Source organism: Harpia harpyja, chromosome 4 (genome assembly GCF_026419915.1).
Source record: "Harpia harpyja isolate bHarHar1 chromosome 4, bHarHar1 primary haplotype, whole genome shotgun sequence".
Lineage (NCBI taxonomy): Eukaryota > Metazoa > Chordata > Aves > Accipitriformes > Accipitridae > Harpia > Harpia harpyja.
This window is the reverse complement of record NC_068943.1, coordinates 33,860,082-33,886,244: the sequence shown is the minus strand read 5'-3', so window position 1 is coordinate 33,886,244 and position 26,163 is coordinate 33,860,082. Positions and strand designations below refer to the sequence as shown.

Sequence of the window (26,163 nt, the reverse complement as noted above, 5' to 3'; positions counted from 1 at the left end):
GGGCTCCCTGTTTAAGTGCTCAAATAAACCCTTGCTTAAGTGCAATGAATAAAATCCATAGTCTCACCCTTTGCTTCGCTGCCAAACTTCCTCAAGCAAAACTTTCCAGGCTTCCAGCCTTGGACCTGAAGACACACTAGCAAAATTCCTCTTTTGCTCTCTGAAATTATCTTGCTTTATAGCTGCAGAATCAGCTCTATCTGGGATTTTACCCTGTTCTGCATTCGCTGCCGCCCCACATTCTGCATCTACCACCTTCCCTAGGAGTTGCTGATACCTCTTCACGTGGAGCTGATGGCTCATGGAAGTGCCAAGCTGTCAGTGTGGGAGGCTGGACCTCTTTTTGGATCCATTGCTTTCAGTGATGGTATTTCTCACCATTTTATCAAAAAAATCTAATAACATTTGGTGGTCTTCCTACAGTGCCGCACCCTGCAGCGGGTCTCCCTGAGCCACACAGCCCCTCTGAGGCCTCACGTTGTGTACAAAAGATGTGACCTAAAGGGCCAAACCAGAAAAGCAAAGGCTTCAATTGCACTACGTTTTCTATGTTTAAAACCTTAGTTTGGACCGAGCAGGCATGGGGCAGGCAGCGCTGCAGGTGTGGTACAAGCTTCTCTGCTGCCTGGTGTTACCTGTGCTCCGAACAGGAGCATCCAGGGGATGAAACAGCAGGAAAGAGCTCGGTATTTCACCCCTGTCACTCTGCTAGGCTCTGGAAAACAGGCAGTCACATAACCATGGGGTCAGTGCGTTTTCCAGCGCATGTGGCCATGCAGCAGGGAAAAGCATGGAGAGTAGAAAAACCAGCATGTGCTTGTGTTTGTGCACATGCACAGATGTTTTGCTAACCCAGCAGTGTGCAAAGTTAGCCGTCAAACCCCATCATTTTCCTCCCCTTGGCTGACCCCAGCGTGGATGCCCCTTTCTTAATGCGAGACCTTTAGCACCAGGAATGATATTGGCGGTGAACTGCGCAAACCTGACAGCTGAAGGCAGAATTGTTCCTCCTGAGCCGGAGCTTTGTCAGCTCCCTGCCGGTGACTAACGCAGCAGGTAACCTTTTCTTTCTTTGTGGGGCCCTTCCAAAAGGATTCAAAATACACGTCAATCCTTATTAATGCTGTCACTCCTCCTGCAGAGGTGCTCTCCCTCAAACCCACTTTCTCTCGTACAGAAAAAAGAGCTTTCCAGAAAATGATGCCACACCTACAATTAGACCCGAGATACCAAACTGTCACCTGCTGATGGGAAGGTGACCTAGCAAATAGACCTCTGCCAGGATGACACAAGACATATAAACTAGCCAACGCTTAAGGTTATATACGTGGCAGTTTGCAAGGAGCTCTATCAACTGCATCGATAGGAAGGGGGGGAAATTGCACGAAGAACAAACCAAGTACTTACCACTCACTACTGATTTCTGAATAAATTAATATTTATTTATTTTTTCCAAAAGAAAAGACTTCGCAAAAGAAACTTCTTTTTTTTTTTCCTCCAGTACAGTCACAGATATGTGGGGTCCTTTGCTTCCCCCTGCTGACACCCTGAAATGGCGCAGGGTGGGCTGTGGTTCCAGCCAGCCGTGGGAGTGGGGAAACTAGTGAGGATGGGCTCTGCCGGCGAGCGCTCCCGCATCCCACAGCTCCCACGGTGCTGCTGCCGAGCGGTGGGCTAGTGGCCGGCCAGGAGAAATAGAAGCCGGTGAGCCCCCGCTGCACCCCACTGCTCATGGGCAGGGTCCCCGGGAGCCGAGTGTGGCTCCGGGGTCCCACCGGAGACGACTCTCCCAGCCGGCTGTTGCTGAAGGCTGGATTTTGCGGTTCCTCTGCCCGGTCTCCCACGGGCGCAGGTGAACGGATTTGGCACCCACCGCACCCTCAGGTAAGAGGGATTTGCTGGGAAGTGGGCGATGTGCCGGGGTAAAAGCTAGTATGGGGCTTTGTGGCTCGTTAGGAAGAAATCGGCTCTGGAAGAGGACTTTGCTCTGACTATTTTAGAAAAATAAAAAAGAAACCATTACCTCTAGCAGTCTTTAGAGAAGAGACCTTGCTCCAGAGGGGCTTGCTGGCCCATGTGCACCCACCGTGTCCCAGCAGAACCCCCCCAGCAGTCGCTGAGTGGGAACCGGGGTCTTAGGAAGCCCCAGCGACTCTGCCTGTTGTGTTCCCCAGTGCAGAGTGGGGCACCTGAAGCTGGGAGAGGGCAGAGCTCGGTCTGAGAGGACTGAACGCCGTGGGACAAGCGCGGAGGTGGCTCTTGTTTGGGCCGATGGGTGGTGGGGCCAGCGTGAAGCTGCCTTTCCGCTTCGCCGTGGGTCAGGGATGCGCCAGCCGGTCGGCGCTCCTCTTCTTTTGACTCGTGTTACTTAAACATTTAGGGTGAGAATAACGACCAGAAAAATAGTTCAAAGCTAAAACTGGCTGAAATACAGCAAAGGAACTGGGATGGAGGGTCTGCGCTGCAGACACTTATCGCTGCTGCTTGCCAGGGACAGGGAACTGACTTACAGCAGAAGTCGGCCGTGCGGGACACGGCACGAGTGCCAGGCGGGCAGCAGCCAGCACGCTGGGGCAAACCTGGCCACCGGCCGCTGGCCGAGCGGGCACGGAACGGGGACGTGCCGGACAGGCTGGGGGAGGCACGGGGATGCTGGGGCTCTGCTGGGGCTGGGTTGCAACCTGCCACCCCGAAAAGCGGCTATGTGGAGAGGCCCCAGCCTCCTGCGAGGGGCTCAGAAACTCGTCCCCCACCTTGCTGGCCCTTGTAACCCAAGAGCAGGTCCCTTCACCTCAGGGAGATGACCCCAGGGGAGGACTAACGGGAGGAGGTCCAGAAGTTGGCTTTGGTCTTTAACTTTTTTTTTCTAGTGGTGGCTGAGTTTTCCGTTTCGCCTGTGACTTTCCCAACTCACCAGCAAACCGGGAGCGGGCACTGTGCGGCAGGACATCCACCCTGCCTTTGCATGCCACCGCTTGCCGTTTCCTACGAGTTTCAGCAATCGTTTCCCTATTTCAGCTGGGGAACAAAACTGTTCCCCAGCTGCCTGGCTGCTGAATTGCACTTTAGCACCCTCACGCACTGGCACACAGGAAATTATTGATCTTTAACACCCACAGCAGCTTCTGCAGAATCACCGAAGGGCTGGGGGAAAGGGGCAACACCTATTTAGCCAGCAAACATAATGACTTCTCTGAGGGATTTGCCAGTCCTGTAGGAGTCAAAACCAATATCTGAGGAGGGATTGAAACCATTGCCTGGTGGTGATGTGTGCTGTGTCCTTGTGTGAACACGTTTGTGTGCAGCCATCATGAATTTGCTTTCTTTAGCTTACCTGTTAAAACTGCACACACAGAGCTCTGATTCACAGTCATTTCTGGGCTCCATCACTAGATGGTGACATGCTCCCAGATACTGAGTCCTCCTTCAGTTTGTCTTTTTTCCTTTAGTGTAAAATAACAGTAAATTTAGACAAAACATATGTTTTTACCCTCTGCTTATGGAAATACAGCATTCCCAGCCACACGCAATTCTGCTCAAGAGAATTTGGTATTCAACCAATTTTTAACATGGCATTGGTTTTGTTAACATGGTTTCTGTAAGAATTACTGCTGTAAAAGTAATTCTAGTTGTGAACATTTATATAAAGACTAATATTACTGATCTCTGCATAATTTAGAACATATTTGTCAGCAGCCAATGGCATACTCAAAATGAATGCCTGTTTGTGCACTTTCTAGGAACAAATCTGCACCAAAAGTTTTAAAGTTTAAAATGAATGTGTCGTTTGGTTGTGGAAACTGCCAGTTTCCCTTCCTCCTTCCTATTTTCCCTGAGCATGCAACAGTGCTCATTTTCTTCCCTAAAATATTTGTCAATAGTTGCAGCCCAAAGGCTGCAGAGTACTTGCTCTTCTGAAGAAGGTTTGGTGGCTGGGAGAAGGAGCATGCACTCCCCAGAGGTCAGGCACTCCTATGGAATCCATTCCAGTCCATCGTTCAGTACTGATGGAGATATCCACTGGGATTTGCAAGGCTTATTACAGCAGTACCACCCATCAAATGAGGCTTGTGGCATAGTATGAAGACGAGGGCTGGAGAAGGAGAGCTAAAATTCACGAGACGCCTGATGTGATGATGCACACTAGAAACCTAGACATATATATGTTGGTGGCTGGCTGCTACAGGCAAGTGTCTCAGCATGGGTTACTGACACGGTGGGATGTCCGCGAAAGCCTCAGTGCCTGCTACTTGCTTGACTGCTCACCAACAGGTAAAGCCAGACCTGCCTCTATTCCTGCCGTCACTGCCAGGAGATAGAAACTGCAACGCCGATGTGCAAGGAGCAAACCCCATCCCATTCCCCATGGCAGCAGAGGGTCCTGTGCTGCTGCAGCTGATGGGTCTCTGGGCTTGCAGGAGAAAGCAGGCTCCCAGGAGACAGCCAGATGTGCTCAGCCACATCTGGTAGGGCTCAGACAGGCTATGGAGGGGGTATGGCCACGTGTCGGCTGGGTGGTACAAGTCTATCTTTATTTTCAAGATGTGTCTGGGGCCCTGTGGTCCCTAGTAGGGCAGGATGGGCTCAGCATTGCATGATGAGCAATCCCGCTGGGGTGGGTTTCATGTCAGCTTAGAACAGAATGAGGCTAAGCTTAAAATATTGCCCGTTAGTCATTAGGAAATTTAAAGAGGTTAATTTGAGGGATGTGCAGAAAGGCAGCTCGCCCCGTCCCAGCCTCCTCCGCACACACCTTCACCTGTCACCCAGTGTGTCGGTGGTAGACCTGTGGTGACCCTGGTCTGAGGCTTGGAGCGTGTGTGTGTGTCTGTGAGCTTTCCACACTTCCATTGACGCTGGATGCTACTTAACTGTCTGGTGCTGTCTGACGCCCAGGCCTTGGATGCCTAGCTGTTTGCTCATCCCTCACCCCACCTCATAAAAATTCTTCTTTACAAAGAGCTACTTTCTAATCCAGCTACTATTTTATCAAAGGCATCTTGTTCTGGGCTCCCTGTGGTTCGCAGTTTTTATTCTACATTCCTCTTCAGAATCCTCCTCGATCTTACAACTATTTTCATCCTCTCTCCTCCCCTTTAATTCATTTTTGCTTGCTAAATAACTTTTGCAGAGGTTTGTGTAGTGAACCTTACCCATTTCACTGCGTTTTCTCATAACAGTTAAATACACTTCATCCTGCCCCAACTCCAATCAAAGTCAAGATAGAACCTTTCATAGTTTTCAGGAAGACAGCATTCATACTTCTCCCCCAGCCTTCCTGTGACCCCAAAGCTCTAGCATCACCAGCGGGCAAGCCCAAAGCCCAAAGCTTACCTGACTCTGGGTATGCCATGCTGCTGGCTGGATTTGTGGACGCTTTGAGTTCTTTGAGGGCAGGGAAAGCCTGACAAAGTGTGTGAGTGACTCTGAGTCAAGGTATTTAGTAAGTTCACTTTTCATAACCATATTCATTTCTGTATCCCCACAGACACCCGAAAAGTTTCTTCACAATGACTGCCGGCCTGGAGAAAGCCTGCCACCGGTGCATATCTAAAATTGCCAGCAATGGTAAGGCAGTTCTCATGGTAATCACCTTCTGTATTTAAGCAGCCCTGTCGCTAAGGCAAGTATACAAGGGAATTAAGACGATACCAAGTCCCACCTGAATCTTCCACTGAAGTTTCCTTTTCTTCCCTTCTTCCTGAGGTATTTCCTTTCCTAGGCAATTTTGGGCGCTGATGGAGCACACAATAGTAACTCTACCCCGACAGCACCTGCCTGCCACAGTATTGGGATTAGAGCAGACCAGTGTAAAATTTCAAACAAATACAAACACCACTAAGTACCTAAATATGGGCTGCAGCAGACAACCTAAGCAATATAGTGTGTTTGTCTCCTGGTTCAGGTTTTACCTTACATGTAGTCCAGCAGAAATACCTGCAGGGAAAACCACCTGGTAAAGAGCAGCTCGGCCAGCCTGGGACTGAACCCCCCCAGGAGCAATTCCCGCAAAGCAAAACTGCTGCCAGCCTGCGTGCTGACGCGGGGACGCGAGGTCAGGGACAGAACATGGTCAGGAATAGCCCCCTTTTCACCCAGAGACATTTGGAGCTGGGGGCCGTACAAGCTGGATGGAGAGGTACGGGAGAAATAGTCTTCAGGGGTGGGTTTTTGTAAGACCAGGGAAGCAGCGTTGTTGGCAGGAGGTTAAAATCCAAGCATCTTCCTCCCGCCGACTGCATCTCCTTTTCACTCCGAGCTGCAAGTGCCTTTTGCTTTCACTTCTAGGCAGTAGCAATTTCTAATTCAACTCGAATATGAGAAGAAAACCCTTTGACCACTCACCGTAATTGATACTTCACACACACTAATTGCTGCATTTGCCAGTCTAGGGCCGTTACCTTGGGGTCTTTTATATTCCTGCTTTTGGCTTCACTTAAGCTCTCAAAGTTCAGAACGAACTTTTATTAATGATTAAGCACCTTAACTGCTTGCTGCCTTACAACCCTTCAGAGAAAACCAAGCCGGGGGGACAGACAGCCCTGCCCTGGGTTCAAACCAGGCCCACCCGCAGGAACCAGGCACAGGCAGGGAAGGAGAGGACATTTTCTGGCCCACTTGTTTGGGCTCATCTTTGCCCCGGGGAAAGGAGGGCTGGGGAGTGATGAACACGCACTCATTACACCCCGACGAGGTGCTCTCATTACACCCCAATGAGCCCCGGGGAGCAGGACTGGGCTGGCGTGGGTTCCCTCGCACCCTGCAGGGGGGAATTTGGGCCCGTTGGTGAATATCACAACAAAAAAAGGCAAAAGTGGTATTTTCTCTGATTTTTGTTCCTACTGGTTACAAGCAAAATGTCACGGTTCCCTGTTGGTATTAAATTGCCTCTGGGACTTTAATGATGACAGAGAAAATAAATGATCTTTCTGAAATTTTTTTGAAAGAAAAGGGGTAGTTCTGATCTCATCTATGCTCTCTTACACCAGGAGCACCCTATGGGGTACCCACAAAGTTACCCATGTGTAAGGCAACTCAGAAATACTGTTCCAGGAAACTCATTATCTTTAGGTTTTCATTACATTTGAGTTCAAAATCAACTCAGCTTTAGCTATGGATCAGCTAGTGCATCCAAAATTGATTTTCTGTTCATTAAAATGCAAACCCTCCTGAAGTGCAGTGACACTTAATTTCACTTTTTCTCATCATCCTGTGTATATTTTTCAAAGATCATTTCAGCACAGCCCCACATTTGTACCTATGGTCTCCTGATATTGAAATTACTCCAAAAAGTCAACCTACCTGTGCAGCATCATTTAAATTCTTTTCATTCTTGGTACAGCAATTTAAGTTCAGAACATTAGGGCAGTCTTTAACTAACTGACCAAAAAAAAAAAGAAGGCTAATCCACTACCCTGGGTCTATTGCAAAGCAAACTGGTGGCTCTTTATGTAATGCCTAAATCTTGTTTTAAAAGTACATCTGGAAATTAATCACAAGGGGCCAAATCCAGAACCTAGACCATGGCATAATTGTAGTTCAGTAGCTAGCGGCATGGCATAAAATTCAGACAAGCCACTCTGCAATATTGCCTAACCCTGAAAGCACGTACATCCATATCTACATCCTCCCCAATTTGAAGGTTCCCAGATTTCTGGCACCTCCTTATTCCACACCATGTCTGATGACAGCAGCATTGCTGCTGCCAGTGCTGGAACCTGGAACTTACATTTTAGGTGGTGTGATGCTGGCATAGCTCATCTGTGTCCTAAGGTACTATTTCACAGTAACGCAACCTTGTCTAAGCAAACAGTGATGGCGTGCAGCAAACAGCTGGTGGCCCTGAGCTTGGATTTGGTCTGCGCGTCTGTTTTATCACACTTCCCCTGCCTCCTATGGATGCTTTGCACTGGGGCTGGAGACCTCCATGGGAACGGCTGCTCCTTACACTGAATCCTCCAGCTGCTGACTATCTAGTTTGGTCCAGGGACTAAATCACCCCGGGGTGGGATTCCTGCCATTCATCCCCAGAGACTATTCCATCTCCTTGCTGTGGCACTTAGCCTCATGGACAGAGCAATCTTCATTTCTGCTCAAGTTTATCTCATGTCTCTACCTTCGTAGCTCTATGGATCCTTCAGAGGTTCTTTTTTGAGTGCTCAAACCTTGCTGTTATTTTCTCTCACTTGGCCATTGGCTAGCCAAGCTGAATAGATTTAATTCTTTTCCTTCAAAGTTAGTTCATTCAAACCTTTTCTGCATATCCCATCTGATGGAGTGACACTTTCCTGTCACTCAAAAGCCCAGAAAGACATGCGGTATCCACAGCTACCAAACCCACGGGCAGACTCGTCCCTGGTCTGTAAAACGCACGACCTTTTGGGAGCTGGTTCCCCACAGAGATCCATTGAGACTTGCTTTGCCACTGCAGCATCCACACACACCGCATCCTTTCTTTGCTCCAAGTCCCTATCAATACTGCAGGGGATGCCTGCAGATACTGTGAAGAAATAAAACATGGATGAAAATATCTGCTCCCCGTCTGCACTCCAGCCTGTTACACCACCAACGTCTGTGCTGCTGTACAGCCCACCGTGACACTGCTTGCTAAACTACTGTGCTACCACCTGCATCTGCCTCAGGGCACGATCAGTCCTCGGGCCGGGCCAGCTGACCTGAATTTGCTCCCATCCAGACTGCTGGGAGTCAGCCCCCTTCAGAGCAGCGTTCCCACGGGGCATCCGAAGGGAGTACCGTGAGTTTACACCCAGAGTTTTGCTCCTCAGCTTGCTCACGCAGATAAATCCTGGAGTAACTGCTGAATTTGTTTGGAAGCTGGTAGCATCTCATTTTAGGAAAAAAAAAAAATCCTTTTTTATCAGGAGCCTGACAGGCTGTAGAACAAACAGCATTTGGGAGTGATGTTAATGTACACAACACTTCATTTATTCCTGTATTTATTATCAGAGAGCTTGTCACACACTCTACTGAGTAGGTTGCACTACAGCTGTATTAGCGTACTACCTAAGAAGAGTGGGTAGGTTGAAATTTATACTCATAAATCACTTCTGAAAATCCCGTGAGGACTTGTCTTACCTGAAAAGAAAGAAACTTTTTTCTATCTTCAAAGTAAACAGGGACAGCCTGAGCTCATTTGAAACTTCCAGGTGCTTGGAAAAATCATGGCAGCAAAATCAAGTCTGACGAGCCCACAGGTGAATTGGTGTCACGTCCAATACTGCCTCCAGATCCGTCCCACGCGCCAGAGGACAACTCAGCTGCTGCGTGCCCTGAGGCCAGGCAGATAACTGGGGACCAGCATAAGGGAGCAGCAGAGGGAGGGGAGGAGAGCTGCAGTCCAGGGGCATGGCTATGGAAGATGTAATGGCTCAGGCGTCAGATAGAAGAGAGACCATGACGTACAGCCATAACATTAACAGTGATTTCGAGTTTGCTTACTTCCGTGGGGAGACCCTGGCAGGAGAAACTCAGCTAAATAAGAGATTTATATCAACTGGCCATCCTGCTGGGCAGGAGACACAAAATCTGCACCCACTGATCTGACTTTTGTGCCCACAGATTTCAAGGAACATGCCAGATATAGAGCCTCTCGCTCTCTTCCTCTGTTGTGATCCCAGACATGAGCTCTTCCCTTCTCCCATTTCCCGGCACGTCAGGACTCGCTCGCTAATGCCTCCCAAAGCAGGACTTTACCAGTGCCCCATCACATTGCCACCCTGGCAGTACAGAGCATGGGGCTCTCCTGCCCGCTGCCCTGACACCAGTTTCACGGAGGAGATGTCCTTCTGAGCCATGCCTGGAAACACTTTCCTCACCCTCTTGTGTTTTTAGAGACTACCAGCCCTTTTTTTGCTACTTTTGCTAGGAATGGGTCCAGGGGCTTCTCTGACCAGCCTGTGAGGTGATATCACCGACTTAAAAATATCACAAGCCCCACATGTGAAACTGCACAGATCGCAGCATCCTCTCTGCAGAGCTGTGCTACCCTGCGGCAAATACCATTTTCTTGAGCAATTTGTCTTTGGACCAGAACGGGGCAGCACAACCCAGACAAATCCAGGCGGAGAGTGCATGTGTCCCGACTGAGCGGCATTTCTGTGAAAACCCCACACGTTTTGGGGAAAACAGTCTTTAGTGCTGCTAGCGGCATTGAGAGCGGCTGCGGAGCCCTGCCAGTTGTGTAGTCAATTGTTGAGAGTCTCACTTTGTTAAACATGGATCTGGAAGCCTTCCCAGACTATGCATCTGCCCCTCCAATTCAAGACCTAAGAGGCTGTAGCTGAATGGGGAGATAATGAGTAAATACATTCCCAGCGACTGCTTTGGGAGGGGAATTAATGAACCATTATCTTTTTCTCTTGAGCTCCCAGTGGTCCCTACCTCCCATTTCTCCCCTCCAAAATCAAGCTATTGGGTAGATGCTAGACACAAGCAACCACGGACACCTGTGTACCAGATGCACAGCCCCACGTATACACGGGGCCCCCCCGGAGCCTTTTACAGAGCTTACCGCAGCGTCCCTCCCCGGGGGGTCAGACAGACCGTGTGCTGCAGGATTAAGAAATGACATGATGCCTTCTCCTGCCGGGCTCCTGAGTACTTGCCCGTGCAGCAAGGGCAGAAACAAGAGGCGGCTATGAGGGGTGATGCTGCTCTGGGAGCTGCGCTGCGATGACAGGACTTCTGCGACTGCTGCAACTCCTGCAGACCCGAACTGCACTCATTTGGATACCAGATAAATGAGTTGCCCAGGCTGTGGGCACTATTTGCAGGTGATGCAGGTGTGTTGGAAGCCTAACTCAGCTACAATAACATAACATCCAAATGTGAAAATAATAGTCTAGATAATGTAACAGCAAGAGGACTTAGCATGAGATGTGACATGTGGTGAAAAGGGAGGCTCTAGGCTGAGTTGTTCTAATGAGAGGCTGTCAGCATTTGAAAGAGCTTAGTCAAGTGTAGGGCACTATTCAAGTAGAGGAAGAATTTCTGTACTGTGCAGCATTCAAGAGATAGGAGATCCTGAGCAAAAATGTGTGTGTGTGAGAGACCGGCAGACCGGGAGAGGAGGAGGGGTGGCACAAAGGAACAGAAGTGCTTTCTTCAGCTCAAAATATCTTCAGTCTCTACCAATTCATAGAGATAACAAACATGCTACTTCTGAGAAAGAAGGATGTCTCTCAAGCGCTGAAGTGTAAGATCCTCGTTCTCTGCGGAGAAAACACGAGCAGTGCGTGGGGGATGGTGAGTTCCCATGAAAAGTGTCTGCAAGTCAGAAAGCCTGGTGGATCTGCTCTGAATTTTGATGCCGCTCCTATGTACTCTGTCTCAGTTTCTCCTTCCGTAAAATGGAAGCAACGATGTTTCCCGTTTTCTCTAAGGCACCCTGAGGGTGACGTTTGGGCAGTGCTGCAGAGTTTCTCGGAGTGGCACTGTACGTGGGGTGCTGGCAGTGTCCCCGCTCCTGCGCGGCGAGGAGGATGCCATTCGCCTTGCAGAGGTTGCAGTTCTCTGGCATGGGGAACCGCGTGACACAGTTTGCCTGGGGAAAGGCTGGTCCCAAACCAGCCCTGAATGCTTGCTTTTTTTCGTAAGCCTCCAAGGAGACATCCTACTCCTTTTCTTATCCATGCCCTTCTCAGCCCCTCTGCAATCTCTGCCCACCTCCGCTTACCACCCTTTTGCCTCCTTAGGCATCTACTTGCAGATTGAGCCATTTGCAGAAGGGCTCTGCAGGGACGCTCGCCAGAGAATATCCTCATTATGTTTTACTCTCATTTTGCAGGGCAGCGTTTCACTTTAATATTGCCAAGTGTTCATGATTAGGCACAGAGGTGACAGCTCTTCTAAAACAGGCTGCTCACACTGTTCTTGACTATTGTTTCTCACTTTCTGCAAAGGTAAGCATTCATCCTCTGCAGCATCAGGCTGTGCTGGGAAAATATCAGGGCTCAGATACACCAGCAGCTCCCTGGGGAGTAACTAAGCACCTCGGATCCACTCGTCTGCGGGAACAGTCTGCGTGCACCCCCAAGAGCATCCTTCCATGCAGCTTAAGCTGATCGAGCCCAATGACAAGTCCCACTCCTTGTAGCGGGGCTGCTGCCTTCGTGTTCATGAGCTGAGCTGGGTCAGGGAGTTAGACCAGCCAGAAACTAATCACATCTGCAATAAAGACAGTTTATTTAGCTATCAGTGAAAACTAAGTGGAATAGCATTAAAGCTGCTATTTGCTTAGCAAACAGATACGGCTCATCAGTTGCCATGGATTAGCTGATGCAAAGTTACTTGTTACTGCAGAGTCACCTGGCAGTGCCTCTGAAGCTGATGCAGGCTAAGGCAGCAGTGGCTGAGTCCTTGCCCTTGCAATAAGACAGCTGGAAGTAGTAGCCACAAAAGCAGTTTGTGTCTCTCATTGCTCTTCCACTGATACAAGGACTAACAATATATGAGTTGAAAAATGGAAGCTTGAGCTCTGGGAGAGTGATAAACCACTTGCTGGTCCCAGCACCTCAAATGTTGCACCATAAACACCATATTCCCACCCCATCGAGTGCACTGCATTTCTCACTACACAACTTTATAGATAAACACCATCTGTAAAGCATTGGATGGAATTGCTGGTCTCTAAACTTCAACCAGCCCCAATAACGCTGTCTTTCTTTTCTCATTCACAGCATGCTTTATATTTGGGCTTCTCGCTTTCCTTGCCTTACCACTGTCCATGACTTTTATAGGTAAGTTGACTACTAAAGCAATTTACAGATAGGAACTTGCCAGCACTGTGTGGCAGGTTAACACATCTGGTGGGAGAAAGGAGTTGGAAAACTTAAAGTTTCCAACTGTTAAACCTCTGGGTTGGTACTTTAGCGTCAGGCAGAATCCCAGCCCACACTGCATGGCGGAGAGGAAGCGCTGCTTGTATTCTGACCTTATTTGTCTTAAATACCCCTCCAGTGTGTCTTACCTCAATACAGGGCTCTGTCTGTGGGAGGAAGCTTAGAATCCGACACAAGAAGATTTCATTGATTGGGATCCCTCTGTACTAACTGCATTGTGAAAGTCTTGGAAGTGTAGGGCTGGAAGGGAAGAAGAGATGGTCTAGGCTGCTATTTCTCCACCTTTTTGAAAGTGAGACCTGGTTTTTGGCTGATGTGTCTCTGTATAACCCCCCAAAGGCTGGGTTTGTGAGTAGCATTTCAAGATCAAATATTTAAGAAAGGAAAGGAAAATCCTTTGAGCTGCAGAATTTTATACATTTTTAAACTGCATAAGGCTCTTCTTTTCCTAAGCATCACCTTTTCCTTACCATTAACATAGATTTTTTTTTTTTTTAAACTGAGCATTTTCTAACACTTCATTGCTCCCTTTGGGTCTTTCACATCCTCCACATGGGTTGCGACCCCCACTTGAGAAACACTGGTAGACACCAGCCCACCTCCACCTTCAGACAGGCTTGCATGCTCACAGCATCCCTGACAGATGTCTGACTTGCCCTTGCTCAAGGAAATTCCATGGCTTCCCAAGGAGCCTATTTCAGCATTTTATTGCTCTCACAGAAAAAATATTTTTCCCCATATCCAACCTAAATCTTCTCTATAGCAAGTTAAAGAGATTACAGCCTGTCCTACCCATCGTGGTCACAAAGACAGATTGGTCATCGTCCTACTCAAGAGAACCTTTGAACTGTTTGAAGGCTGCTATTATAACCCTACTCCATCTTCTATCTTTTTCCAGAGATCTCAAAAACCTACTTCTTTCATCCCGACCTCACAGGTCACTGTTTCTGTAGCTTTTTTTTTTGCATTTTTGCCTCCCTCCTTTGGCTTCTGGCCAATGTAACTATTTTTTTTCCCCTAAAAAAAAAAAAAGATGGAACACAGGACTCCAGCTGAGACCTGAGGAATGAGCAGTGCAGAATAATTAGCTCCTCTGTCTAACATGCAGGATTCCTGTAAACACACCTCAAAATGAAAGATGTTCTCTGTGCACCAGCTCATTGGCTCCAATTTAGTTTATGGTGCATTGGAAGCCCAGATGGTTTTTGGCAGTGCTGCTCCCTATCAGACATTTCTCATTTTTTATTTACGTTGAAGTTTTCTCTTCTATACACAGTGTTCAGCTTTTATCAGCTGTCACCTCGTAGATTTTGGATGTCTTTTTCCCGTGTACCCAGATCGCTTTGAATTTTAAGTCCTGTCCTCAAGAGCCCTTACAATCATTCCAGATGGGTGTCCTTGAGAAGTTGTTCACCTTCTGCCTCATTACTCGTGAAAGATGGTGCAAATGAATTCTACATGCAGATGCTGTGGGCAAGATGCATTCCACCTAGATTGGGACTGTATGCATCTGTAACCAAGCTAAGAAGTGCCATGTGTTGCCCTTGCAGGCAGTTAAGAGAAATGGGTGTTTCTGACAGCGAAAGTCCCATACCCTCTTTTAGGTGTCTGCATAGAGATGAGATGTCTTCTAAGGGAGTCGGGACACATAGCCTGTTGGCATATATAGTTGGCCAAACCCACAAAAAAAGTGTTCAGCTAAAGGTTGGTGCTGCTTCCTTTATGTGGTGCCTTCCGAGTACCAGTGATGACTGGGGTAGGATTCTGATTAGGACGTCCTAATTAGGAATTAGGGAGTTCTAATGAGGGATTAAGGAGCAATTAGGAAGTAGGGAAATGGACTGAACTGTTACATCTCAACACTTAGGCTCTTATGCTTATCCATGACTTAAAATTGCTATTTATCCCTTAAGAGGATTTTAGCTTTAGCTTTTCCCCAGGCTGAATACGCCTGAGCTGTGGAACAGGGGTGGGAAGGTATAATTCAAAGTGTGGTACAGCTTGCATGCATATTGACAGCCAGCCTTCTGGAAATGAATCCAGGGCTGGAATCTGACCACTTATAAATATAATTTCCTAGGAATATTTCATAGTATCTTTAAGATCAGTGAGAAGTGGAAAGTGTACGGTAAGATATTAGCCTGGAGCTCTGGGTATCTCCTGCATCAGACACAGAGCTCTTTTTTTTCACAACTTACTGAAATTAAGAGATAATGTCACTGTAATATAGTGTTGTCAGAGGATATTGGTTTCCTGCAGCTACATATCTGCAAAGGTATTTTTAGGAAAATGAAATGTCAAGGAAAATGCAGATATTTATTATCCAAGCAAAAGCCTCTGATTTTCTGGTAACATTCTGTTACCATGATCTCAGAGAATAACTTGCTGGTGTGCATCCTGTCACTTTGGCTCTTGGTTTCTGCGGAGGAAAACTGTGAGATATTTTCAAATGTGAACAAATAAATTATAATAATATTTGTTAAAACTCAGAGATGAATAACTGGTAGCTCTGGTAATAATTACATACTAACATTATACACTTTTAAAATTTGGTAGTACTGTAAATCACAGTGTAAGTCAAGATACATGAAAAGGACTCAGCAAATATTCCAAGCTCCAGACTTGTGACATCATTTAAGCTACAGACTGCTTAGCAGCTTTCTAACTTTTACTGGTAGAGATGATCCCCTTTTTTCACTAACCACTCCAAAAATTGAGCGAGCTATGGAAGGACCTCATAGTCTTTTTTTGAGAATTTTTTTTTAGTTTCTGGGACAGTAAAGGATTGCTCCCAATAACACAGTCTTGTATGTTGTCCAGACTACCTTTATACACAGTGTTCCCCAGGGGTAGCTAAATCACATTTGAAAGCTGATGACATCGTTTTCACAATAGGCAGTCTAAATTTTCCCCTGTCCAAATTTAACCCAGTAATACTCCTCATGCTCATATCTACACCAAATAATTCCTCAACTCTCAAGTGCTCCTGATAGTTGTCTGAAACCTATTCTCATACTCTGTACCTTTATGTGGGAGCCAGTCTTGTTCTTTAGCAGTTGTTGTTAACATAACCTTATCTTGCGTTTCTGTCCTTCAGCCACTCACCATTTCTGTGAGTTTCCTCTGATTTGCTGATATGTTTTCTGGTAAAATGGTGCCCAGAAGCAATTCCTTTGAGATAAATCCTGTGCAGCACCTAGATCCTAGCGTAAAGCCCACAGTCCAGGGCACAACGGAGGTCTGCGTTAAGGGATGGCAGCTGCAGTCATCCACTAGGAACAACTGAAAATGGCCTCACATGTTGTGTTCTCTGCCTCCTATTAGAAGAGAAGGTGGGGAGCGGGCACCAGACACCAGATTAGCCTTGCTGTACAGCGGCCCTCCTTTACTATGGGATGCACTTCAGCCATTTTCAGCTACCTGAGAAGAGCAAAGCAGCTAAAATGAGGCCAGTGCTGTATTGGCTTTCATTCCTCCTGACCCCTCATCTCATGGATAATCGTGAGTCACAAGGACACATGGTTAGCAGTGATCCGTTGTGGGCCATGCCACAACACTGCCCAAAACAGTGTCCTTAGAGAAGCTCATATCCTGATCACTCGCGAGTGGTCTTTCCACTTGTGTCCTGAATCCCACTGCAGTGTTGTTCTCTGGTAGCCGAGAGGTAAAATGTGCAAGTACCTCTGCTTCCCCAAGCCTCCCACCTCTTTTTTAGCTTTGGACACTGTGCAAGCCGTTGGACATCCTTGCTGTGTCTGATCTTGCAAATGTTGCTGGTTTATTCATTTGGACTCATGCACTGGTCTGTGTCATGGGCAAGTTCAATTGCTCTTCACTCTAAACCACAGACAGCTCTGGCTTGCAGGGAGAATTGCACTACAAGCACAGCTTTGATCTCTCATGGTCCATATATCCCATCATTAACAGTCAAAGGAAAACATATCTGGTGATCATGGGAAAGAAGAGCTAGCACTGATGCTCTCCTACTAGTTTTGGAGTTCCCAAATAAATCAGGCACATGCTGTGTGTGAATTGATTGGCACATGATGTGTGTGCCTAGATTTCACTGTAACAAATATCAGTGACCATCTGTCAAGAGTAGGTCCATAGTTCCGATTCACCCATAGTGCTGTATTTTTTAAGTTACTACTGTATTACCCCGTTTCACCTCCTCTTTTGCTGTCATATCTGCCTGCAATACTCCCCCAAAACCTACAGAGTACCACTGCCTGTCATTCAAATCCTTCCCAAGACTGACTGCTGTCATGTTACATATATGACAGGACTCCATAATAGATTTGTCTGGGAATTAGAATCATAGCTCCATGAAAACAAATTGGCATGTTTTCTTGATTATATTTTTTTGGCCTCAAATAAAAATCTCAGTAACGCACTGGAAATAGCAACTGCCTAGGTTCCTAAACTGAAATATATTTCCCGAGATCCCTGGCCAGCTGCTTTTGTGGCAGGCTATTACAGGGCCAAGGACTCTGGAAACCCTGGCAGCTGCTTTCTGAAAATGATATAATTCGTGATGATTTCCCTGCTGCCCACTCCTGTAAATTTGGGAGTCTGAGCGGGTCTCAGTGTTACATAGTGGCAAAATGGACAAAAAATTACAGTCTTGCAATAGGGCACAAAAAGGGAGAGAGTCCAAATCCACCTAAGTCCAGCCCTTTTCAATTATGAGAAGGCTGGTAGTAAATACTTAGTGTAGAAAAGTCCACTGGACTCCCCAGCCCTTACATGCAGCAGATCACAAAACACTGCCCTGTATCCTATGACTGATGTCAGGTCTATAGCAAGCAACCACAATTCGGAACACCTGTATTATGCTACGCAAAGAGCGCAGGAGAGGTTCAGGACATCAGCAGTGTTCTGAACCAACAATAGCAGTGGATTTGGTGGGCAAATTGTCAAGATGAAGAGGATTACAGCTACAGAAGGCGGCAAAAATCCCAAACCAAACCACTGGTACTTCTTTCCTGATCCCTCCTGTTCGGTGTAGTTCTGAACATGGAGGCAAGACGTTCCACCTGAGAGATGTTTAGCACTAAGACCAGCACATTGCTCAGTATCCTGCATCTAGATAACCCCAATTATTCAGAGAAAAGTCAAAATTTCTCCTTGAAAACAACTTATACAACAAGAAGAAAACAGAAAATACTTTCTGTCCTCTGCAACTGATCAGTAGAAGCCCTGAAACATGGTATCAATAACAATAAAATTACAGTGTAATGAACAGTTTAAAATTGACTAAAGATGCCACTGGGTTAGAGACTTGGGCAGGGGATTCATCTCAGCTAACTTTAGAAATCTGCAGCTGGCTGTCTAGATTCCTTGTATAGCCATGGAGAGAAAGAGGCACTTTCAGGGCCCAACTCATCTGACCTATTTTAAATGCCTATCTTAGGATGAGATGAATTGAATTTTACAAGTGTCTATTCCTCCCTATTGACTATAAAGAGAGTCTAGGAAACTAGTTCAGATATGGATGCCTGCATTGCAGACATCTATATTTGGACAGATGAGTCTCACTGCCACAGACCTGTATCACAAGCTTCAGTGTCTACTGCCAGCAACATCCTTATACTGCCATACACTCCCTTCCCAAAAACTTACCCAGCTTTCTCTTTCTAGCAGTAGATTTGAGGGTTGCCAGGATCCCCGGCTCCATAACAACCAATGCTTTTAGCTCCAGCAACCCAAACAGCCTGGGAACTTGAGCTTCTGCGGTTCCCTATCAGCTGCCTGGGAAGCTAAAACGGTTCCAGGCGCTCCCACGGGCACTGGCTCCCAAGCTTTGAGGCATCTAACTCGGAACATGCCACACTCACAGGAGCTAATGAGCAGGAAAGGCCTGGGAGAATCTTATCAGAATTCCTTCTTTTCACAAACGGTTTTGATTTTCAATGAATTTTCTACTGCTGATGAAAATTTCCTGTCCAGCTCAGTCAATCATTCATTTAACAAAGACAGAGTGGCTGAAGCTAATGACCTGTGTACGTGGCTCCAATCGGTAATGCCAGAACAACAGTAATGCTGTTGCTACCTTTACTCTCTCTCTTCCTTCTCCTGCTTTTTGTTTGTTCATGGCCCTCACTCCTGTAGTGGGAGATGCAAACCCCCTTTAATTCAGCCCCCATTTCGATAGACACTGGATAAAAGTCTTGGGTCTAAGCACTGCACTTCACTTACAGCATCTTTAATTTTCACTGTACAGCTTGTTGCACTATTTGATCACTTGAGATAACAAACATTAATTTTTGCTGTTCAGGAATGAAGTTTTTGGAAGATTGCCCAGTTCAGCCACTAATTCCATTATATCTGTTGGTGGGTGGCGTGATTGGCAGCTTAAAGGTAATGTGCCTTCTGTGTGTGAAAAATATTTTGTGTGACTAGACTTTGACTTGCTAGTTAAGACATAATGATGGCTCCAGACAGCTATGTGCATGCAGTACTGAATAGAGCTACCGGGACTGAACTGTGCTTGTTCCAGCACCTAAAGCACCCATCAGTCAAGTGAGACGCTAATGAGTTCAGCATTCAGCATTGTCCCACACATTGTGCTGTGACTTTCTCCTACCTCACAGCATCTGTGCTACCATCCCTACTGAGGGAAATCATAGAATCATAGAATGGTTTGGGTTGGAAGGGACCTTAAAGATCATGTAGTTCCAACCCCCCTGCCACGGGCAGGGACACCTTCCACTAGACCAGGTTGCTCAAAGCCCCATCCAACCTGGCCTTTAAATGACTATATAACATGGGTGCCTGTGGTAAATGGGGTCCTATTTCCACAAGCAGTCCTCCAAGCCTGCCAGAGTTTTCTCCTTCGTTTTCAGACACACAGGCTGGACAAAAAGTGAAGTTACTCTCCTAGCTTTGGGAATACTATAGAACTACAGGTGTTTGTACATAGTCCTTCACAAGTTCAATTCACTCCCACTCTGACTTGGCCAGAAGCAATGACTACACAGCAGCATGGCTTCCTTCCAGAGTAAATATATCCTTGCATCACAGCAGGGCCTATTAATCTAGGCACAGCATTTTCTAACCACGCTACCTCTCTTGTAGGGGACTGTGCTCACTTACATCTCCACTGAGCCAGAGCCTGGCAGCTTGACAAGTAGAGACACCCCTATATCTGTGTTACACCCTGGCTACGATAAAGCTATAACTCGGCGTTGACTCTAGGGTAAAGGATCACCCCGTTCTGACAGTCTCTTTGCAGACAGTGTTAACTGGCTGCTAGTGGGCATGAAGAGGCTTGTCACAACAGACTGCAGAGCTACTTTAAGGCTTCTCAGCAGGATTAGGCAAAACTGGTTTTTTTTGCTGTCCCAATGATGTTCCTGCCAAAGGAAGGAAAAGGGGCAGATGTGAAGGAAAAGCTTTGGAATTGCAACGCTGAGGCACGAAGGGCTAAAACCAGCAAGTGCTGCTGCTGGAGAGAATGTCTGCACTGGTAGCATTGGCTGTCCTGCATAGCTAACAGGGGCAGCAGCAAACCAGCACCCAGCCTACCTTCCCAGGAGGCCAGCACCAGCAGAGCAGACAGGATAGACCTGACAGGTTGTGGCCTAATGTTTCAGTACAGGCAGCCTGTCCCTTGAAAGGGAACCTGCTAGTCTCCGTCTTGACAGCACTGCATATTGCAACCAGCAGATGCCACAGACAGCAGCTAGCTACGGTCCCCTTTGATCATGTTTCTAGCCCCTTTTCTTTGCCAGGAGAGAAAGAAGGGGGAAATAATATTCCTCCGCAGGTCTCTGCATCCCCTGCACTCTTTCACAGTGGTAACCAAACTGCAGTACAGCATTGGGATATGAATCATTCCCCCAAGGACCTTTGGTCAGTAAATAAGTAAATGGAGAAAAAAAGGAAGTGCTTCATCTTGTTATAAGGAATTTGCTATTCTATGAGTTCTACTGGCAAATGCTTAGTCATTCGATCACACCAGTGGACTTATCTGTATAATCAAAGGCTCATTTAATAATAGTTTAGAAAAGATTAGAGCACAATTGAAAGGAAATTTTCATGCTAATGAATTGAAGCCTTCATCAAAAATGTTGACTGTTTCTTAGCTATTTCCGGTTTAAAGTCAGTTTTTCTCACCCTAAATAAGATGGTAAGTGGGTCAGTTAATATTCCTGCTGATGTCAAATAATGGCTTGAATTTGGCTTCAGCTGACAGCAGGACTGCCTATTTTGCAGTCTGGCAATACATTTGGTCAGAATTTGATTGGCCTAACTCATGTGTCATCTCATAGTGCTTGATCTGTAGCCAAATACCACCCGTCTCAAATCTGCCCTCTGTTATGTTCATCAGACTGCACCGACTTCACTGAGCAGTACCTTTGCTTGACCTCTGAAAGTTAAAAGGTCAGAGAATGGGTATAGGATGGACTCTGAATGAACGTTGTCCTGTGATGAACATAATTTAATGGCAAGTCCTTCTGGCCCAGATCTCTACAGATCTGCAGGCTCCTCATCAGTCTCTTTACCACCTCCAGTCTTTTAAAAGGCAATGCTAACCTACAGGTGTTCACCAAGGCAACTGAACCATTCTACAGCATCTGGAGAGGCCTGCTGAATTCATGTCATGCTGCTCCATAAATGTATATTCAGCAGTTATTAACAATGTGAGCAACTGCCAGAATTTGCTTCAATCACAGCTTGGCAAGGCACTATACATAAGAATTAAATGCACTTTCCATGAACTGGTTAGATGGAGTTGAGATCCATAAATCCCCCTAGGAGGTTTCTCTGACTTCCTCAAAACCAATGCTCATCTGCCATTTAACCCCATTCCCATTGCTGAGCTCAGTGAAGCTTGAGTACAAGCAGCTGCCTGTGTGCTGGGCTGACCTCAAAGCTAACGAGCTGCACAGAGCTTCAGGTCAAGCCACAGGTCCCCATGCAGAAACCTCAGACCCACTGGCCACGTAGGTTTATCCCTCCTGTGTGTCATGAGCCTGCCTGCCTAAAATAAATGTTCACCTGAGAAGATGCTCTGCTGGTTTGAACAAGCCTACCAGTTTGAGTGCTCAGCTGGCTGTGAGACATAGAGTGGAAACACCATTTTCTTTGCCTATGTTGCTGCTGGGACTTTAATCTTCGTTTCTCGCAAACTGGTACCAACATCTGGGCTAGAAAAACAGCTGGTTTTGTGAACAAATATTTAATTATTTATACATAATTGAACAGTCTTACAGGGAAGAGCAAGAAAATCCTCTTCCCAGGTTGTCCTGGATCCTCCTGCTAAGCCTTGCCTCTAGAAAACAGGGCACAGGGACTAAAATCTGAACCAGGAAGAACATATACCCAAATGGGTTTTCCTTAGCCAGTGTTCTCACCATTAATCACTGACTAATGGAGAAGGGAGAGCATAAAATGAGGGGTGCTCCTCTCTCTCATTTCAAGCAGAAAAATGAGGACAGAATATAAATCTGGGAAAGAGAATATGGCTGAGAACCCTGCTTGGACAGTACGCCCCTCCCCATAGCCACTTATAAATCCACATCTTTTACCTTTCCCTCTGAATTTCATTCCTGGTTGGCCGAGGCAGGTTCCTGCTCAGTGGGTGTCTCCGAGTCCCTTCCCCAAAGACACAGCTCGCTGCAGGGAGGCTTGCACAGGAACCTCAGTACCTAAAAAGAGGAGCTCCAATTACAACAGCTAGTGCCTTGAGGACTGGGCCAAGTGTTTCAGGTGTAGCCAGGTAACACAGGTTTCACAATGTTTGGCCCAAATCCTTGTTGGGCCCAGTATGTACCTCTCATATAAATCTACCCAAATTAAGAAAGTCATTTAGGGGACAGAAATTTGAAAGCTTCTCTGCACTGCAGTCAACTTACCTACATACCTTGTATTGCCAAGACTAAACTAGAAATCTTCTAAGCATTGCTGATGAGTCCTACTGCATTTCCCTGTAGACCAGACCTTCCTAACCTCATGGTATCACAGTATTCCACCTATTTCTCTGCTGGTTCTGACTGAAGGCAGGAATGGAGCAATCTGAGAAAATGACACTTCATTGAAGAAAACTTAACAGAATCATTCCAAGTATCTGAAGAAATTTATCTGGGGTTTAGGTCAAAGTCTAGATCCTTCATAATTTTATTTAAGCTGACTCACCTATATAGCCATGGAAAATAGAGTTAGGAGAGACAAATCCACCCACTACAAGGCAGGAACTACTCTACTTAAGTCATTTAGCAGTTACTCTAATCTGTTCTCAAAAGCCTCCAGCGTGGGAGCTGCTGCCATCTCCCTACACAATCTGTTCTTGTGCCTTTCCATCCTTACCATTGGCAAGTTTTTTCCAATGTCTGGCCTAAATCTCACCGGTGAATAAACTGTAGGGAAAAAAATGCATTATTTTCCAGCAGGATCTGCCTCATTTGTGGCTCCTCAGCTTTCTTTTACATGATTTTCCCACAACCAATTTTAATTTGGCCCAAAGACTGGCAGTGGCCAGAAGGTGTTCAGATTTTCCACAGCCAATTCACTTATTCCTTTTTCTCCCCCAATGCCTCCAGGTGACTCTCCTGCTGTACGACTCAACCAGGATGAGGCAGCTGCTTTCCAAGTCTGTTGTGATTGATGATGATGACGACGACGAATATCCCTGGAGGCAGAATGCTCACAAGTACTACATCCATCTAACCCTCAGCCTTTTCCTCTTTCTCTGGTTCATTCTTGGGAACTACTGGGTTTTTTCTGTGTACCTGCCAAATTTCATCCCACCTTTCCATCAGCCTCAGGATTACTGTGACAAAACCCTGTACATTTTTGCTGTCGGTGTCCTCATTATTAGCCATACTGTTCTCTTTCTCCTTATCTTTTGTAGCTGCTGCATATATTGCTTTTCCAGGCAAAGGTACTCTTCTGAGGAAGACTAAATGCCACATAAATAAAGCCCCAGATGTTTGGGAAAGAGTATACAACAAAGAACAGGCAATAATTCACCCTTGTGTACATCTTTGTTGTACTATATATATGTATGATAGCAGTCAACTGCAAGAGGAAATTGTAAAATACAGTGCCATCTGGAAATAGCTAAGCTGGAATACAGCATAGTCAATGTAAAATTGCTGCTACAGATGCCAGGGTGCACTCTTGCTAACTTCTACATCCCTTTTCTAACTCTTGGATATTCTACCTGGAGTAAGCTCTTGCAGACACCAAACTCCTCTAAAACCAGGTTCCCTTATGTTGTTTCAGCATGGTACATCTTTGCCTCTAAAAGTAGCCCTCTTCACTGGGATCCGAACATCTCCGTAGCCTTGCTGAGGTATGTTACTGTCCCTGCATTACAGGTGAGGGAGCTGAGACAAAGAGATAAAGGGCTGTATTCAGACCACCTTGCAGGGCCCATGGACTTTAACAGTAACTTAGATGCTCACCAGAGAGCTATTCAGGCCACTGTTAGACCAGCCAGTAAGTAGCTATGATAATGATACAAGCATGTATAAAAGGCAGCCTGAATATGGCCCCCAGGTCTCTTCTGAACTTGGATTAGAAAGCGTCTATATCTAACTTTGGTGCTAGAACAGATAGCCTGAATATATCCATATATATCAAATACATCCAAACTGAGCCAAGGCCACTTTGCAAGCCTTTGGTAGAACAAGGAACCGAGCTACTGAGTATCAGATCAGTGCTTTAACCAGGGCTCAACATTCCCCAGTCTGGGGAGACTCCTCTTCTCCACTTTTTGTATAGCCGTAATTTGTCAGTACCACACCAACACAAAGATGGTCATTCTTGGTCAAACCATTGTGATCGAGTTCATAGAAAAACCCATGTTATGTTGGTATTTTAAATATAAAACACAGTAATAAGACATGGGCAGGGATGTGAGAATTTCAAGTGGATGTGTTCACTACAGCAGTTCTCTGGTTGTGGTGTGAGTGTATGTTTGATTTGTTCACCTTGGCGCTGTACATATGGAAATCTATGCTTAATAGACAGATGTAACACAAACAGCTTTTAAGTCAACAGCAGCGTCAGCTTTAAAAGCACCAGCATGCACAGAGACAATTGTTTTGTGACATGTAATGGAACAAGCCTGGTCCTGGTAGATTGTTTTTTCATGTGTTAATGAATGCAGTGTAAAAGTGCTCTTTCTGCTTCTGCTTTTATGTGCTTCTGTTAATATGGTCAAAATGGAGGGGCTCCCCTCTATACAAGCATGAGGGTGGCCCCAGGCACAGGAAGAGGATGTGTGTTTGGGGTATTTTTCCTGTTAAAACCCACACAGCTGAAACCTATGTTTTAGAGAAACCTAAAAGAGTTATATGATGCCTGTGGAAGGGTGAGATCTGTAAAAGAACCTCAACAATATGCCACGGCTGTACAGGCTGTGCTCAACCACCCTTCCTGGGACTGAGGCTGAACATAGTGTAACATCTGTGGGAACCACCCGTCTTCAACCATGAACATTTATCTCAGGGGCTATTGTATAGGTAACTAAGAGTGCATTTGGTCCATAAGGATTTTAATTCAGGCCCTGGCTTTAAGAATTATTTATTTCCAGAAAACTAATCTTAGAAAGAAGGTAGGATAAAGAGTGAAATAATCTGACAAGAGGGAAGCATCAGTGTAGCATCCCTCTGCTCTGCAGCAGCCACTCAAGAGAAGTCACAGTCAGGCTGTCCCTGCTCAGAAATCCATGGAATGGGAATTACTAACGCTGCTGGCTGACTTAGGCCATGCACAGTTGTATGCAGGGACATATAACCAATGGAAATCTTTCCTTTTATTCATGGGCCTCAGATTATGTCTGGGAGAAATCACAGGCTGTGTTTTCCCAAGAGCTGCTCCACCCCACGCTCTCCACTGCCTCTTTAAAGGTACTACACATTTCTGGAACATAACTGCTGCCAATGGTGGAATGCTAGAATTCCTCCTTCCCACCCCAAATACTTCACTGGCTCAGCCCTTGGGCTCCTGGATTTCAGTGTTCACTTCTGAACTGATCTGAGTGATTTTACCTTTAGTGGAGAGCATCTTTCATTCATTAAGATGCCGAAGTGTTTAAGAAATTGCCTATCAGCAGGCATAACTCCATCCATCACACAAATGCAACAAAGCATCTGTTTATCATTACACATGAACTTTACCCAAAAGCTTGGAACAGGCATAAAAAAAAAATTATACTCTGTTGATAATGCAAAAGAAATTTAACAAGGAAGTAGGTACACACACCCCACCCATAGGACTCTAGTACAAACTCCCCCGTTCTTGCAAAATACTGCTAGAATCATTCTCGATCACAAAGAACTAAGGGCTCATA

At 46.2% G+C, this 26,163-nt stretch overlaps 1 protein-coding gene across 1 annotated transcript; it reads left to right on the top strand.

Moving 5' to 3' along the window:
• The first annotated feature begins 1,594 nt into the window (after positions 1–1,594).
• TMEM272 (transmembrane protein 272) lies at positions 1,595–25,009 on the top strand. Its single transcript, XM_052785649.1, has 5 exons — positions 1,595–1,884; positions 5,489–5,568; positions 12,699–12,758; positions 19,138–19,220; positions 23,405–25,009. Exons 2-5 carry the CDS (start codon positions 5,511–5,513, stop codon positions 23,765–23,767), a joined length of 564 nt encoding a protein of 187 aa, XP_052641609.1. The 5' UTR covers positions 1,595–1,884; positions 5,489–5,510; the 3' UTR covers positions 23,768–25,009.
• The last annotated feature ends 1,154 nt before the right edge of the window (positions 25,010–26,163 follow it).

Coding starts and splice junctions, on each gene's coding strand:
- TMEM272 (XM_052785649.1), top strand. CDS start 5,511: ATGACTGCCGGCCTGGAGAAAGCCTGCCACCGGTGCATATCTAAAATT. Junction 12,759..19,137: donor ACTGTCCATGACTTTTATAG/GTAAGTTGACTA, acceptor TTTGCTGTTCAG/GAATGAAGTTTTTGGAAGAT. Junction 19,221..23,404: donor GCGTGATTGGCAGCTTAAAG/GTAATGTGCCTT, acceptor CAATGCCTCCAG/GTGACTCTCCTGCTGTACGA.